Source organism: Chroicocephalus ridibundus, chromosome 9 (assembly GCF_963924245.1).
Source record: "Chroicocephalus ridibundus chromosome 9, bChrRid1.1, whole genome shotgun sequence".
Classification (NCBI taxonomy): domain Eukaryota; kingdom Metazoa; phylum Chordata; class Aves; order Charadriiformes; family Laridae; genus Chroicocephalus; species Chroicocephalus ridibundus.
Window position 1 is genome coordinate 6,386,788 of NC_086292.1, and position 17,925 is coordinate 6,404,712.

Sequence of the window (17,925 nt, forward strand, 5' to 3'; positions counted from 1 at the left end):
CGAGAAAGGCTGAATGCGTTGAATTTTAGGTTAAGGAGAAAAAGTTAAAAAATCTTTACCCTCACTCGGAAGCAACCCTCTGCAAGCATCTCGGCTTTGGAGGTAGTGTGCCCTCCCACCAAGGTGCTTTTTTCCCTGCGTGACCCTGTGTTTGCCAGCCTTCCAGGCCAATCCACCAGGCAGCGAGGGAGGGCAGCGCTGAGGAAAGCCCGCCCGCGCATCGCAAGAGACACAGCAGGCAAGTGCCGCTGCGTGGAAGAGCGCTGGGCTCAGGGCCGGGACATCCTTCCAGGGGCTTGCAAGTTCCCCCCTCTATCTCACCTGCCCAACTCCCCGTCCACAAACACCTCTCCCTAACACACACATCACCTTCACAAGCCTTTGTGACCAAACCCCTGCTTGTCCTCATAGCCACTCCCTTTCCCGCATGCTCTTGGCTTTGCCAGTCCTATGGTACCTACAAACTGAGTCTCTCCAGACACTGCTAGAAGCTACTCCTCCCCATAATGCCCAAGTTTCCTGTCCATACCCACTCTGCACCGGTTTGTTAGGCAAGAAGAAAGTCCACTAAACCAAGTTTTTAATTAATTTTTACCACCAGCTCCTCCTATGAAGACATTAAGGAATTCTTTGGCTGGGGTCAGGTCAAGCAAGGGGGCAGGTCTACTACAGAAATGTCTCAGCTCCCACTTTGTGGAAGATTCTGTCCTGAAACAACCAGATTTCTCTAATCTTTTTAAAACGACCGCTGTTATCCCTGCACTGTAGGTTTTGGCAAACCTGTTAAACTCTAAGCAGGTGCTGTGCAAAGTCGGGGAGCAGTTTTGATGATCAGCCAGTGTTTCTCAGCATGCAAGCGTGCTGCCTAAGCACTTCTGACGCGGGCTGGCACCTCTCATCCGATGTGCAACACTCTGCTTTTCCAACCCCTCCTTCCAGCTCTCAACATGCTTCTGAAGACCTCCATCCTCCTCCAGGCTTAGCTTCGTACAACTCTGCCAATGCTCTTCGTCCTCGATGGGCAGCACCTTCTGCTCTAGCGGGCGGTCACGGTTCACCCACAGCCACTCAGTCCACAAAGGAAACTTGCCCACAGTTTGATTGCCATCAACCCTGAAATGACGGCGGTCTATATATCCGGTTGTCTGGGACAGAAGCGCATCTGGTGTCATGTAGGCATGGCATGGATGCTCGGAACACATTAAATGCCGTGAAGGTTTTTTGGTTATGCTCAATGCCTCACTTGCAATGTGGTCTACTCCAACCCAAACAAGGTCAGCTCTTTGACATTTAGTGGAGCTGGTAACTTCAGCAATGTCTCCTGCTAGCCTAGTCTGAGACAGCTGCCGTAAGAATGCCCTATGATTGGCTTCGAAACAGTTGTCCTCTGCTGCGTACATCCATCTTCTAGGGAACATGGTGACAGGTAAAGTCATCACCTTCACTGCTCTTGGTCCAAGGAATGATGCAGGTGGGCAGCTGAAGCTACCTGAAATGCCTGAAATGCCCTTACTTCTCCTGCAAGCTCTCTGCCTTCCCTCTTTGGGTGCCTGCCATGGCGACAGAGGGACAGGAGGCCACTGATGAGCCATTCAGACTCGGGGGGGGATCACTGGGAGGTGGTCACTGAGGCAAATTTGGATGTCTTTTGGACAGCATATGTGTGGCCCTGGCATTGTCCTTCTACTTACAACTTTGACCCACTCCAAGCTTCTTGCAAATGAGCAGCTTCCAGCTGTCAATGGCTTTTTGGTGCAAACGCTAGTTTAATCCCCCTCCAACACAGGAGAGGTGAGCTCAGATGCTGCGTGGACGGCTGCTTTAGGAAGAGCTGTACTAATGTTAATCAGGGGCAGCTCTCTGAGCTGCTTGTGTCAAAACTCTCATCATTCAGAGGCCAAATCAGTAAAAACACCCAGAAGACCCCCAAAGGGTGTTCCAGCAAAAATATGCACATTTATCTCTTTTCCTCACCAAGAAACATTATAAGCAATTAGATGTGGAGTAATCTGCCTTCCTGCAAGTCTTGTAATAATCCCAGAGTTTAGGCCGGAGGTATGAGATTTTATATCCCTCCTCACAAGGTCAATTAACATTAATAATTCATCCTCCTCTAAGGCTTGCTATTTTACTTACTGGCCTTAGTGATGTCTTGTGGCAATGAGTTCTACATTTAATTAGGTGCTGCCTAAGAAATAACTTCATTTCAGTAGTTTTGAATAATCCGGTTTCATGGATGCATTTTGGCGTGAGGCAGAGGAGCAGATGCACATGATAAACATGATTTCTTCTGATGCCAGTCAAACTTTTCAGCTTGCTCCTTAGTTAACTCGAAAATGGCTACGTGAAGGAAGTATCTGTTTAGAAAGGTTGTGATTTCGCTGTTTTCTTAGGGTCCAAAAGGGAGATTACTGGTGAGGGCTCGTCCTTCAGTTGCAGGTGGGTAACTCTTCCATCGAACACAGAGACCCAGAGCGGCGCTTGGTTTGTTGGACCTGGAGGAGACGCCAGGCAGAGCGGGACTTGGAAACTTATTTCCATGTCATGGTGAACCAGTGGCTTGGAATGCGCTTCCCACTCATTTTAGGAATGAAACCAAACAAATTTAACTTGCATACAGGAGAGAAGAGGAAATTTGTTCCTAGGCAGGGACAGGGAAGCCCAGGCAGATGAGCAGCTGCAAGCCTGGGAGACTGGGAGCAGCTTTCAACTCACCAGCAGTCTGCAAATCTTCCCTAAACCTTGGGCATTGGGACTGAGATTCCCGGAATTCCCAAGCCTTTTACTTGAGAGCAGCCTGCCTGACAGACAGAAGAGGAGCAAGGGGTCTGTAAGCTCCATTGGAGCATGGAGCCAGAGCAACCAGAAACCTCAGCCTCTCCCCAGAGCGGCAGGAGTGACACGGGGAAGCTGGACAGGACACCTAGCAGCCGACACCACTGCGGTCTTCCCAAATCTGTCCCCCCAGGGTCACCTTGTGACGAAGGAAAAGCATCTCTGAGTTTTCCATCAATGCGGATCCTGCTGAGGCAGCGCTGAAGAGGCAGCACTGCCCACCGAAGGCAGGGAGGGCAACGGGAAGCTGCTCTTCTCACTTCCCTCATAAACCTACAGCAAAACCATAGGTGTCTATCCCATCCTGTGAGCCCGAATTCACCACAGATCTGTTTGCTGCCCACCTCTGATGATGGTAGGAATTGTATGTGCGACATACCAGAAGCAAAATTTGGTCACGTTATCATCAGCAATAATTAATAACGCTATTACTAAAATAGTGTAAAACAATAGCCACACAAAGGACTGTTCTTTATCTCTGTCCCCACCTCCTTGCAGAGGCTGAGCAGGGTACTTACAGCTCCCGAATTTCAGCGGGCAAGCATGCACATCCATTGGGAAGTCCTCCAGGTGCATGGGGCACTCTGCATGAATCGTTAGCCTACAAGACAAAGCACAGGGCATGATCAGAAACACACGGCTGCGGAGGCTCCCACCTGGCCCTTCTGCCACCGCGTCCTTGCCCTGCATGCATCAACCGCGACAAAGGCCACAATGTGGTCACTAACCTCTGGGTCTCTGGGCAGACGGCCATCAGCTGTGGAGAGAGCAGCAGGGACACGGATCTGGCCACCTTCCCCATTGTATAAACTCAACCCTGTTGACTGAGTTCGTCTTTATCCACTCAGTGCGATCAGAAAAATCTGCCAAAGCCCAGGACTTCTCTTTGCTTATGCACTGTGCACAAAGAGCTCATTAATGCCTGGGGCCAGGGGACATCTCATGGACCATGCCGGAAAGCAGAGGGAAGGGGCTTCCAGGCAACGCGGCCTGTTCTTCCCGGTGGTCTGGAAGGAGCCGAGGGCTGGCAGATTGTTCAGGAAGCCACAGCGCTACTGGGCTTGCCGAACAAAGCCAGTCAGAGCCATGAAGTTGCAGGTGTTGCACCAGGGAACCACAGAGCCCTGTGCATGTGGGGCACCTCAACCCACCTCCCCGGCTCTTCCCTCGCTGCTGGCGCTGCAGAGGATGCTGTGGGCAGGAGCACAACTGCGTGTCCTGGAGCTGGTTTGGGGGAGCGCAGAACAACTTGCGAGCTGTACGCATCCACCAAATCCCAGCGGGATACCTCGTCAGGAAGCGGTTTTGTGAGAGAGGCACAATCGTAGAAGCAGCGTGCTGCAGAACATGGGGCCAGGCATAAAAGGATCCCTTAAAAAAGGCTCTAAAAAAGGTAGCTCTAAGCTCGTGTTCCTTCCTGAAGTACTGCAAAGCCTGCAGCCGAGGAGGGGGAGCCAGGACAGGCGGCTTCCCAGGAGACGTCTAATACAATCTTCTCTGAAGAAACCATTTGTAGAAAAAAGGACTCGCTTCTGATGGCTTGGCAAAATAACAAATAAACCATGACAGGAGGAACAGGTGGATGCAAAGGGCAAGCGCACAGACCTAGGGCTGAAGGTGGCTTGTGGAAAACTCGGGTCAAGAAGCACAGCGGATTGCTTCTATTGAGGTATTTTCCTCCAGCTGGAAAAACACTGAGGTAAGTTACTCTTCACAGAAAATATTGAGGTTTAGTCAGATGTAAAACAAAACCTGAAAAAAATAAAGGGCTCTGATTTTGTTTGCTAAAAGGAATGAAGGAAAAAAAAAAGAAAGGAAAAAAAAAGATTATTTCTTTCAAGTGGACAAGCCATAAATGATTCTACAAAAAAAAAAAAAAGCAAACCAAAAAAACCAAACAACCACAAGGACTGGGTTTTGAACTTGGCATAAAAAAAATTTGGTGGACAAAACCAAGCACTTCACAAATTGGTCTAAAAACCCCTGTGGGGAAAACAAAGCAGAATCACGGTGGCTTGGAGGTGGCAGGGGATGCATCTCCGAGGCTGCAGCGATGGTGGCTGCAGGCGGCAGATGGTGCTGTGAACGGCGGACACCAGCGCCAGCGAGGGATGGAGCAGCAGCAAATTCCTGCACAGCTGCTCCGTGTCAGCTGCGCTGGAAACTCTCCGCCGGCTGTGAATTTTGCTCTGCCAGGTGAGGAAATGAACCTCACAGTTTCAGACCCACGTCCAGCCTCATCTGCTTCTTTTTGAGGGTTTAGGAAAGCTGGCATCCCCACGAGAGACGGGCAGAGGCATTAAATGAAGAAGCGGAGGAGCAGAGCTGGAAGATGCCGTAACTTTGATGGGGCAGGGCTGGGTGGCCAAAACCCTCCTGAGCGACCCGGAGCCCTGGCAGCACCCACAGCAGGGGTTTAAATCCCAGTGAACCCAGCGTTTGGGAATGTCCGGGAGGTGAGGCACGCGACCCCTTTGCAGTGGTCACTGGGGTCACAGCGCTGCAGAGCAGATCACACCCTGGGGGAGTCTATGCCTTATTCTCGCATGAGCTAGCAAAGGAAAGCAATGATTTTCCTGTAAACCTTCTGAACCCAGCCCCGCAGTGTTTCAGTGGTACCTCCCTGCTCCTTAATGGAACAGCGGCACATATTTATTTCTGCGGTTTTTCAGTGCCAGGTACCACTGTCCTGCCTCCACTGGGCTCATCTGCCCCACTGTGCCCCAGGACCTACTCCACAGTGGGGAAAAAACCCTATAAAAGCAATTCCCACAATCAGGACAGGCTTGATCCTGATAAAACAGCTCTTCGCTACTCAGCATCGGCAGGACATGGTCCCCAGCAGCCCCATGGGGACTGCTTGCACCGAAGCCCAGAGGGGCTGGCTGTTGAGTCACCATTCACTGTTGGGACCCAAGGGCTCACAGCCCAACCGTGGCCGATGCAACATTCCATACTCTGGCCAGGTTCATCACAGCGGGTTTATTGGGTCTATGCAGGCCGAGTCCACCTCTGGTAGAGGAGGCCAGTGGATACTTATAGAGAAGCACAAAACCTGGGTGGATTCAGTGCAAACCACCCCTTGCTCTTGTCTCCCAGTAGCCGGTGTTTTATGGCTTTGATGATTCAGAGGCTGTGTCCAGGTGACTGAGAGACCAAAGACCTTTTCTACTCTGAGTCTGCCAATCCTTTCGGAATCCATGTACATGGATAGTGACCACAATGTCCTGTAGTAATCATTCTACTGACAAAGAGGTGATGATGACTGTCCTGCTTGCATTATGCCTGGCCCCAGCTTGGCTTCCTCAGCCAACCCAAGAACCACTGTGTGGCCAATGTAACTTCCTTGGAAACAAATCACTCTTTCTGATTGGCTGATCTCTTCTTCACCTCTGGACTGAACGTACCTGTTCTACACGAGAGAGAAGATGACCTAATCTTTAGGACTTCAACCAAGAATCGTTGAAGTTAATGGAGAGACAGAAAGTGATTTTAAGACAAGCCTACAAGCACATCGTTGGAACAATTTTCTCCTGGACACTCAAAGGCCACCACGAACAAATTGCTCATTTGCTCTGACGTGTCTCCTTTGCAATCTGGATGAAGATTAGGATTTCAAGAAGCGGGTATGAAGACCCGGCAGCAAGGTGTGGACTCAACAGCCTCGCTCCTCCTGTTCTGTTCCTTATGTGCTTTCTTCTGTCAGCTCAAAATTCACTTGGGGAGCTTCATGGTTGGCAAGCTTGTCAAGCATGTCCTCATGGATCCTACCATTCAGTTCTTTCTGTGTCCTTTCCAACTGCAATGGACTTTTTGCTTCTAATATTTGTCACTGTAACTTGTGTAAAGGAAAAGTTAATGCATTTCCACTGTCTCTCTCAGCAGACCACACAAGACTTTTCCTTTTCACCTTCCTATTCCTTAGTTCGCTTCACTAATTACTTTATTTTTTCAAAAGGCTCTTCGCTGGGTGTTCCCAAAGTCGTCTTTTCCAAAAGACCTCTCCTCTGACCAGTGCTTTCCTTCTGATGTATCCAGAACTCCCCCAAAAAAACCAGAAAGGCCTTTTTCATCCACTGTACTGTTTGCAAGTCTTGGCAGTGATCAACAGCCACCACGAATAAGGCTGAACGACTCAAAGCACTGCAGACTGTGGATCTGGTGGTTGAGTGACATTTGCAGCAGCCAGAAAGAGCCTCAGAAGGGGCCAGGATGGCAGCAGAGACCAGCTGGGCACAAGCTGGCCTTGGCCATACCCTCCTGCCCTCCCCAGGCCTTGGCCAACAAAAGCGAGTGTTGTCAAGGGAAGGAGACAACTTTATATGGATGCTAGATGACTCTGTAGGTGTGTGAAAATGCGGCAATCACATTTGAAATCTAAAGCGTGTTTTATTAGCCGAGCCAGAAAACAACACCACAATAAATCCCCCAACAAACCACTGAATCACGGAATCACGGAATCTTCAGAGTTGGAAGGGACCTCTAGAGATCATCTAGTCCAACTCCCCTGCTAGAGCAGGATTGCCTAAACCACATCCCTCAGGGCTGCATCCAGGCGGGTCTTGAAAATCTCCAGAGAAGGGGACTCCACACCCTTCCTGGGCAGCCTGTTCCAGTGCTCTGTCACCCTCACTGTAAAGAAGTTTCTTCTCATATTTGATCGGAACTTCCTATGTTCTAGCTTGTGCCCATTGCCCCTTGTCCTGTCGCTGGGAACCATTGAAAAGAGCCTGGCTCCGTCCTCCTTAAACCCACCCTTTAGATACTTGTAAACATTAATCAGGTCCCCCCTCAACCTTCTCTTCTCCAGGCTAAAGAGTCCCAGCTCTTTCAGCCTTTCCTCATAAGGGAGGTGCTCCAGTCCCATAATCATCTTGGTTGCCCTACGCTGGACTCGCTCCAGTAGTTCCCTGTCCCTCTTGAACTGGGGAGCCCAAAACTGGACACAGTACTCCAGTTGTGGCCTCACCAGTGCAGAGTAGAGGGGGAGAATGACCTCCCTCGACCTACTGGCCACAGTCTTCCCTATGCAGCCCAGGATGCCATTGGCCTTCTTGGCAACAAGGGCACACTGCTGGCTCATGGATAATTTGCTGTCTACCAGGACCCCCAGGTCCTTCTCCTCAGAGCTGCTTCCCAGCATGTCCGCCCCTAACCTATACTGGTGTTTGGCATTCTTCCTTCCCAGGTGCAGGACCCTACACTTGCTTTTGTTGAACCTCATTAGGTTCTTCTCTGCCCAGCTCTCCAGCCTGTCCAGGTCACGCTGGATGGCAGCACGGCCCTCTGGAGTGTCGGCCACCCCTCCCAGCTTGGTATCATCAGCAAACTTGCTGAGGATACACTCTGTCCCCTCATCTAGGTCATTAATGAATATATTGAACAAAATTGGTCCAAGTATTGACCCCTGAGGGACACCACTCGTTACAGGCCTCCAACTGGACTCTGTGCCGCTGATCACAACCCTCTGAGTTCTGTCACTCAGCCAGCTCTCGATCCACCTCACTGTCACCTCGTCTAGCCCATACTTCCTGAGCTTCCTAATGAGGATGTTATGGGAGACAGTGTCAAAAGCCTTGCTAAGGTCAAGGTAGATGACATCTACGGCTCTCCCCTCATCCAGCCAACCCGTTATAACATCATAGAAAGCTATCAGATTGGTCAGGCATGATTTGCCCTTGGTAAATCCATGCTGACCACTTCCAATAACTTCCTGTTCCTCTATGTGTTTGGAGACGACATCCAGAATGAGTCGCTCCATTACCTTCCCAGGGACTGAAAAAGCAACCTGATCTGCCACTTTCTACCTACAACTGAAGGAGCTTTTAAGTCTCCTGAAATAAAATAAAAAAGAAAATGCCACCTCATTCCCGCGAGACGAGCCTGGTTCAGCAGCTTCAGCCAGCCAGCAGTCAGCACGTTCCCAGATAACACACGAAGGCAGCCAGCGTCCCTGCTGAAGGGGGAAGCAATACAGGCATTCCACCCCCCGGCCCCAGCTGTTCTCCCTTGCCTCAAACCTCTTCGCTTTGCCCCCCGCACATGCCGGGGTGCTCCCGAGATGCTCTCCCCACGACCAGAGCACACGCCCTGCTGCTCGTCCCCTGCCACCCCCCTCATCCCTCAGCCATCTCTCACCCCCCCCCAGCCTGCAGCCTCTCTTGCACACGCTCATCTTTCAGTGTGCTAATTAGCAGAGGTATTTAGGCGAGCTGCAGAATCAATCACCGCTCAGGAGAGTGCCCACATTCCCCTTCCGCTCTTCCCTGTCCCCCCCTGCCGCTGGCCTTCCCCGTCACCTCCTGTTGCTGGCGAAGGACTCCTCAGCACCATATGCTTTGCCTAATGAAACGTCAAGATGTCAAACTAAGAGGAATGTATCTCGCTTCCCAGACAATTACCACTGCTCCGCAGCATTTGGGTAAAAGAGCCTGTTGCAGAAATTCTCATCTTTGCCCCTTACCCTGTGCAAGGGAGCTTATGGCCGGCTCACCACAGGGGTTTGCTTCACGGCTCTGATGGCCTGTTCAGGTCCCGACATTCCAGCCCTGAAAATGTCATTATAAAGCCTAAACAGCACGTGAAAAATAGACAAGCTGCCAGCAATCACATAATCCAGCTGTTGTACCCTTCGGCTCATCTGTCCCAGGCGCTAGCAATAACTTATGCAGAACTGTCTTGGAATCAAACCCCAAACTCCTCATGTTTTCTCTTCACTTTGCTGGCACAATGGCACCAAAAGTGGAACATCCAGGAAAGAAACCATGTTTTTCTCTTTAAAGTCACGGGAAGTCCTTTGAACTGCTCAACACAATGGCAAGAAGCGTGAATCAGGCTAAACATACCTCTCCCAGGGCTGACGGTACAACAAACCACTTCAGCTTCGTTCTCATGGTTACCGGGAGCTTAGCGAAGCCTTTGATGTGTCATTAGAGCCCCTGTCGTTACCTGCATCGTGGTGCTGCAGGATGAGCGAGAGTCTCAGTCCAATTTCTGGGACGCAAATGTAATAATCCCTTGGTGTACGTGTGGTACAAAAACATGACAGCACCCTGCACAGAAGAACCGACTTTGTTTATGCCAGGGATATTGCTTGAGTTTTGTCCTGATTTCTCCTCCAGGAGATTCATTAATAACCACAGTCAGGCCGAATAAGTGTTTACGGTTCAGGCTGTGTGAGAATCTAGGTTAGGTTTAATTGCTGGGGTTTGAGCTTGAAAGCCAAATTGCTTCCAGGATCCTTGGGCTGGATCTGAAAGCGCTGAATTCACTTTGCATCCTCCCCCAGCCCCTGGATATTTCAGTCCATGGTGGCAGAAATGCAGCGAGATAAGGTGATCTCTGAAGATTTCTCCCTCCTGGGACAGCTTCCTTACAAAAGTCTGCCTGCACAAAACCAAGCCTGGAAAATAGATCATTTCTGCCTTTGGATCCACTCCGGAATCTGTAAGGCAGGGAAAAGCAGGCAGTGCAAATCTCATCTCGTCTATTCGTCTGCTTTTGTGTTTAGCAGTCTAGCTTTGGTCTGCTTGGTCCATTTACGCTGTTGTTGAGGATCAGCCCTGATGTGGGATGCAGCCAAAGAGCTGCCAGACCATACTGCCCGGAGGAGCTGGTGCTGGGATGTCCCAGCTGCTGCTCTTGCAGAAAGGAGAGCGATGGTTGCACCTCCGTCGTGTGGAAGGGTTCTGCAAGCTCCAGCCTACAGCTCTCACAAGTTGCCCAGGGGTTAAAAGCAAAAACAGGCAGCAAAGGCAACCCAAAGCCTTTGATGGGAGAGACACTGCGAAGCTCTGTGATTTCAAGAAGCAGCCTGGGAAGCTCAAGCCCCTGAACATGCTGCAGTAGGTACACAACTTGTTATTTGGGGTTCAATGGCCCCGGTAGGACTGCACGTGCCCTGGGTGCCTTTGTACTCAGCTTTCCCTCCTGTTCTGCCTCTGCCTCACCAGGCGTTCACCAATCCTCCTTCCCAAGCGCTCGTGCGCTGCCACTAAGGACTTCACCTTGTCTTTAGCAATACGGGCTCCCGAGGCAAAGTCTTTGGGCACGCAGCTGAATGCGTCAGCCTGGCAGTTAAAGAAAACATCCTTTAAGCGCATAACTTGAGCACATATTGTCTGGGAAACACTCTGACAATAACCACAAAGCCTCGACACGCCACTCTGACAGTCCCTGCGAAGAGCAGGAGGGCTCTTTAAAGCCCGGATTCACAAAGTCGAATCCCATCGGCAGAGCATTAAGCTTCCACTATTTTCATATGCTTCAAGGCCAGGAAGAACCAGAACGTTATCTATGTGCCCCACACAATTGAAGGGGGCAAGTACAACCAGAGATTGCTGCAGCAGCTGAGGTTTTTTTTTGTCCGTACCTTATGTAAATCACAATTCCCAGTTCGTTGTACTCCGCTCTGACACCAGAGCTTTGAGGCCCTAGCTGGGCTTTTGTGAACTACTTGGATCTTGTAGGAGCTTCACAAACCAGGCTGCAGAGGCAGGGCGACATAATAAAACCGTGTTCCCCGTGCCCTCTAAAGCAGCCGGAGTAGCAGGGAAGAGGCAGACGGATCAGTCATCCTGTCCCTCCCTCAGCAGCCAGAAGGAGGGGAACAGAGAAATGCAATTTTGTGCTGCGGCCGCAAAGGCCACCTTGTCACCCAGGTGCCATGGCCCGAGTCGGCGATCAGATGTTGGCACCGTGACGTTGCACCGATCTGCGTGGAGGCTGTGCCGTGACTAAAGGAAATCTCCGTACTGTTGCTGGTGCGTGACTCCTTGAAGCCCAGGTCAGTGATAAAGAGGCTCTCTCCAGGAGCTATAAATATTGTCACACAGGTGTAATTTTGCTGGATGCTTGTGTCAGAGTTGCTCTTCCACCAGAGCAACTTCATCTATAAGTGTAAGCCTTGACTAAGAGAAGTTGGCTTTCACAGCAGGATAAATAGCAAGAGACATGCCTCTAATTGCGCATCAGCAGAGCTGATCCCTCAAGGATATTGGCTGGTACGAGGATATGTAGGAGTAGGATATGTCTCAGGAGTCAAACTGCATGGCAATGTACCAGGCTAGACTGAGCCTGCGAGGGATCCTCTGGGCGGTCCTGCCAGTCCAGGAGAAATCTGGTGGAGGTCCAAACTCACTCCCTCGTCAGCAGGACAGAGCGTGCCTCTGGGATTTGCACTTTGCTGGACGTCAGCTGTGTGGGGCTGCGACTGCCTTCGTGGTCCTGCTCCTTCCGTTGAGAAGGACACATCTGCATGCCCCTGGGCATGGGGGAGAACAGCAAATGTGCCACTTGGACATAAAACATGAGTCTCTTTCCAGCCCTTTCCTGGGAGGAGGTTTCAAAGCACTTAACAGGGGATGGTGATACCATCACCATCATTTTACAGAGGAATTGAGGTGTGAGTGCCTACGAGTGGCAGAGCCAGGTAGAACTTGGTCTCTGAGCCTCTCAGCCTGATGCACAGTCTGTGCACGACCATGCAGTCTGTGCCCTTGAGTCTTCCTTTCTGAGCCCCCACTCGAAAGACCCTGTGTGGCCCTGAGCAGGCATTTCCTTCAGCGGCAGGGAGAAGGGCAATCATCAGATGCACCAGGACAGACATCCCATCCTGGATGTGTTGCAACGCAAACCCAGAGGAGCCCTGCTTTGCCCCTGACACACTGTCCCGTGCGGTGGGCAGAGCTTTCCAGATGGCCATCTGGCCACCTCTAACCACATCTCCAGCATCAGGCTGGTCCAGCGCTGCCCGGAGCCCCACCAGGATAGCTTTACACATTCTCTACAACAGCAATCTGCGCTGGGTGAGGAAGAGATCTCCATGCGCTACAGCTCCTGGTACTGTGCAATATAACACATGACAAAAGGCCTGATATCCATCCCTCAACCTTTGGGTATCTCTGAGTGGGCTCTTCACCTCTTACAAAGCCTCAGAGGTACCTTCAAGTACCTCTGAGACACAAAGGGAGGTCCAGACTCTCCTTCTTTCCCCCCTTCTTTGGGAGACAGCTAAACTGAAGGATGTGTTGAATTTATTTTAAAAATCCCATGACTCCATTTTCTTCAAGAAGCTCATTCCCAAGAGCCTCGTGATGCTGCCACCCTGGCACCTGCTCAGCCCTAAACAGAAAAGTAAATCCAATACTTTCTCAGTCACACAAAACTTGCTGAAGCTAATGGCTGTTTGCTGAATAAAGAAGATGTGAAATGACATAAAAGCCCTGAAATTGAGTCCTTTTTTTGCTGTCTTATGCCAGTAGCTCCTATAATACTTTACAGTCAGACGATGATACAAACAGGGGGAGCGTTAGTCATCCACGTGCAGGTCAGAGAGCTGGGAGCTGAACCCAGCCCTTAAGTCAAGTTGGGCTTCTGCCTTCATTTACCCCATCTGCCTCAGTAACGCGAGATCGCTGATGTGTGGAGACCCAAACCCCCAGGGCACTGGCAGGATTAGCTCGTACTGGAGAGCTGCTGCACAAAAGCAGAGCATTGTTTATCAACGTAGGCTGTGAAACTTGCTGACACCATATAGATTCACAGCCAGCTTAACTATGAAGAGATGAAATTCTGTCTGGTCCTCAAAAAACAGAGGTGAAAGGGTAGCATCTCGGCACACAGAATCCGCAATGAAGCCTGTTATTAGTTAGGCTCAGCTTGAAGGGGGAGGCAGAGAAAATAATTTTTGAAAACAAAGATTTACACCTTTCCAAAACCAGCTCAATATCATTCTTGTGCATTTATGAGTAGCTTGTTGTTTCATTTATAAGCCCATTTACCTCGGAAGGCAAATTAGTACATCAGCCCCAGGTGGCAAACATTATTTACGTGGCTGAATAGCTTACAAGCATACAGGAATATCTGAATAGTTCTGGAATGAACATAAAATGAACCCAAAGGCGTTTTTCCTCATGCTCTCCACCTGTTGCAGCTTAGCGATAAATGTATGTACCAGGGCTGTTCTTGAGAAATCCAGAGAAGATGACTGTCCGAGCGTGGTTCCCCAGCAGCGACTCGTGTTTCTGAAGGAGGCCCCAGTTGCCGGGGCTCTCAGTGGAGAGGCAGAGGCTGTATCACCGCCTGGGGTCTCATGCCGCAGGGCTACCTCACGTTCGGGGCTCCCACTGGGAGCTCAGCTGGGGACAGCATGGGCCGGGCTAAACTGACAGCTCCCAACGGCCTCTCCAAACCTGGCACCTCCAAAGCACAGTTTTTAATAAGCTGCTAATTTTTTTTTCCTAATGGTGTGCATAGATTACACAGATTTGGCTTTTTGATTCCACGATGTAGGAAAAAACCCCCATTGTTCTCCCAAGAAAGCTTGGGTTTCCTGTTAGATGTTTCAAAGAGCTCCAGCGTAACATGCCGAACAAATTTAGATCTGTCCTCAAGCTGCTGGAGAACAACAAATTCTCCCATCCTAACGTTCCCCTACCAGTCCTGACTTTATATCCCATCAGAGGTCAGGAACAAGAATAAGTCGGGTGCCCCAGTTGGTGCCCCAATTCCACAAACTATAGATCCAAACACTTCAACCTCATCGCGTGCGTCGCAAAAGAAAAAATCAACGTGAATGATGAGGAAAAAAGCTACCCCTCCAAATATGCTTAAGTTGAGAATCAGTGACCCTACACAGGTAGGATACAAGGAGCGCAGGGAAAGCAGCAGGGTAAGACTCAAGTGTGCTAACAGAGCCGGTGGAAGCCTGCACAAACCCTGCAGGTCCCACCCCTGCCTCCATGTGTATAAGGACCTGGAAGGCCTTGGCCCAGGAGACACAAACTTACCTCATGGTGTACAGGAGGGTGCCATTGTCCACCAGGCGCAGCAGCTTGTTGGGTGTTGTCATGTTATGGGCGACAGATTTCTTCCCGTTGTGGAAGAAGGTATCAGGAGTCCAGATCTTACTGGCCAGCAGGTTGTTCAGGGGAAGTATTTTCATGGGACCATCAAACTTCAGCCTTTCGTCTCTCCAAGATTGCCGGAAAAAGACGTCAATAGTGTATTCCTTTGTGGAGAAAGGAGAGAAAAATAAGCCTTGTTTTACTCAGCTCTTCATTGCAAACAAGTCGCTTCAAGAAATGGCAAATGTCTTCAGTCATCGAGCGTATACCGTGTTTTGCCGCACCTTGGTTGACATGAAGCGTGATGCGACAAGAAGTAAGGGTTAATAGCAGTGGCGAAATCTGCAGAGGATAGAGGGCATTTACCACATTTTGTAGAATGACTTAAACATGGCACCAAAATTTGTGTTGCTGACCTCTGCAGACAAGCTGCAATAGAGCCTACAGTGGCCAGTGGCCAGTCCTGGGGTAGCCCTGCTGCACCGCCGCCTTTATGCAGATGTTTCAGGGGAGAGAACCATTACGTGCAGCTACATGGGAATTTAAAAAAGCAAATAAAAGGTTCCTGGAGATGGAATTTGGCCAAGATACTAGTAAGTATACCCCTGCTCTTAAAAAAATAAAGAAATACCCTTTCACGACATTGTCTTAATGTTATTTTGTTCCCTAGGTCACCTCTAGAAAAGCACTGAATCAAGAACCTCACAAACTTGCATTACAAGATCCTGTGACTTCCTTTTCTTTTTCCTTTTTCCTATTTTTCCCTTTTTTTCTTTTCTTTTCTTTTTTTTTTTCTTTTTTTCTTCTTTCAGCTTGTGTAGAAACCCTTTTCCTAAGCCGAGGTCCGAAGTCATCTCTTTGAAACCCTGCAGCCAAGGACCAGCTCCTCGCTCGGTGCCTGCAGCTCAGAAACCATTTGACCGAGCAGCGAAGGTGCTACGGCTCCATGGCCATCCTGAGGCAAAATTAAATCAACCTGCCCGGTGCCCGGCATAAGGGACTGCTGTTCCCAGTGACCGAAGCCGCCCCGTGTCCTCTGAGTGTCCCTGTCACTCGAGCGAAAGCCTTCAGCCCGCCAGCATGAGCTGCACCACTGCTCACCTCTACGACACACGCCGCCTCTTGCTAATGAAGGATCTCATTAGCTCAGGAGGCGTTCAGAGAGAGACGGGGGCTTCGGAAAATCTGTCTGTCCCAGCTGTTCTTCCCCTGCCGTTGCAGATTCATAGTCTTTATTTACGGGTTCCTGCAGGCTGCAGGACCAACTAAACTTATCATTGTGAGTGATTTCTTTCCTGCAGCTCTTCTCAGCAGCATTTAAAAGCTGCTGCGCATCAGTTTCCTATAGGTCACAGAAATTCCTACAGGTTCTGCAGCAGATGGCAGCTGAATAAAAGCATCTCGGTAAAGAAATTCATCCCTGCTTCCTGGCCACTCCTGCTCATATGCGAAGTTTTTGGAGGCTGGCTCGGGGAAGGAAAGAGAAGATTCTGTGTTCCCTGTACGAGATATTCTGCTCCTTCATGGAAGTGATCTCCACTTTGTGTTTTTAAGCTCAGTAAAGTGATAAAACCAAAGGAATGAACCTATGTGCAGTCCCAGGAGGTAGGTTTGGGTAAAGTCCTTATCAGGAGAAGAGCTATCTTATTCAGAACGCCCCGTTCCTATTAAAAAAAAAAAAACAAACAAACAAAGAAGCAAAGCTTTTATAACAACTTCCTAGGCCCTATTTTTCTTCTTTTATATTAAGTAATCATTCCTGAAGAAAAGAGAAATCACGTTCAGATTTTTCCCTCTCTTTTCTGTACTCCTTTCCATGAGAGCATCATTCCCAAGTCACCCCTTCCAAGGAGCACACTTAGTTCTATGTTATCCTCTTCTTCGTCTTATAGAAGTGATGGAAAACATCAAGACTGAGTCTGTCTCCAGAGTCCATCCACCAAAGCATAAAGCTCCCTTGAACTTTTTTCTCCTTTTTAAATTTCCTGGGGACTTAGGCAGAGCTGAAAGAGCTCACCACCAAAGAATCAGGCTTGTGTCAGGTCCTATCAGGCTCTACTTTCCAAACCAAGATGAGAGATTAGAAGTCCCTTGGAGCATCTCAAGGAAAAGGTCTACACCTCCTCCTCCATGCTTTGTAACCAGCTGCTCTCCTCCGCAGCTTTACCTGCCTCTCCTCCATCATCATAATTACAGTCTCTGTCCGCATCAAGATGCGCAGGAGCAGCTTTCCATCGCAGTGAGTAATGGCTGTGGGAGGGCCGGGAACGAGATCACCAGGCGGATGCGAGCTGGGAAGGAGGGACTTCCCCGCTCCCGAGATGAAAGGAACCACCGCAGAAGAGCAGGCTCTCCCCACGCTTCCCGAGGAGACGGGGTTTCTCTCTCTCACGTTTCCGAGTGCATTTAGCACCAGAACGGCATGCTAAAACACATTCGCTATGCATTTGTAAAATACATGGGACTAAAGCATGCGAAGGGGAAATAATTTATTATTCCTTAAATGTCTTCCTAATTTTAAATTCATTTTGTCAAATCACATTGCGGAGAATACCTTCCTCTTTTCAATACCTCATATTTCTTCTTCACAGTTCATTATACACGCTCCCTTAATCAAATATGCTCCACCTTGGAAGTAATTATCAGATACTCCCCAAGGGCTAAGATTGCTGAATATATTATAGGTCTCCGCTGCAGTAGGAAAGCAAGCGAGATAGAGAGAGAACCCAGATGAGATTAGTATTCTTGGCTACAATGCCATCAAGTGAACCTCTAACCCTGGAAGGAGCGATCTTTCCAACGCAACACGGGGTTGCGTGATGGGGCTGGCACCTCAATGAAACACAGAGATTTGATTCTCCCCCAACTCCTCCGCTTGCTAGCACCGGCCTGTTGGTGGGGCAGCTGAAGAGACGTTCTTGGCCACGTAAGTACAGAAAACCCTCCCAGCTCCGGAGGCGCCACGAGAGCCACAGGACACTGCTCTTGCCTGACCCAGCTGGTGAGAGCAGTGCCTGCTCCCGGAGTGGGCTCACTCCAAAGCCAGGGCTGCCCACCGCCGGCCTGGGCTATGCCAGCACCAGGTCACCTCTGGGACTGGATGCGCAGGAGGGTCTCAGTCCTGAATGCGTGACTGTCCTCATGTGGCACCCTGGGGATACCGAGCAACCATCAACAGCCAACTCTTCTCTGTGCGCCTGGGCGCGTGTGGGATACGAGCTGCAAGAAACACTGTTGAGAAAGC

At 49.9% G+C, this 17,925-nt stretch overlaps 1 protein-coding gene across 2 annotated transcripts in view; it reads right to left on the bottom strand.

Moving 5' to 3' along the window:
- The window catches only part of GABRA3 (gamma-aminobutyric acid type A receptor subunit alpha3), a 79,936-nt gene that overhangs the window by 21,805 nt on the left and 40,206 nt on the right, over positions 1-17,925 (bottom strand). For both annotated transcript variants that reach the window (XM_063345884.1, XM_063345883.1), the window contains exons 5-6: positions 14,625-14,845; positions 3,354-3,436 (exon numbers count right to left, since the gene is read on the bottom strand). In XM_063345884.1, coding sequence (XP_063201954.1) covers positions 3,354-3,436; positions 14,625-14,845 — 304 coding nt within the window. The remainder of the gene's footprint in view (positions 1-3,353; positions 3,437-14,624; positions 14,846-17,925) is intronic.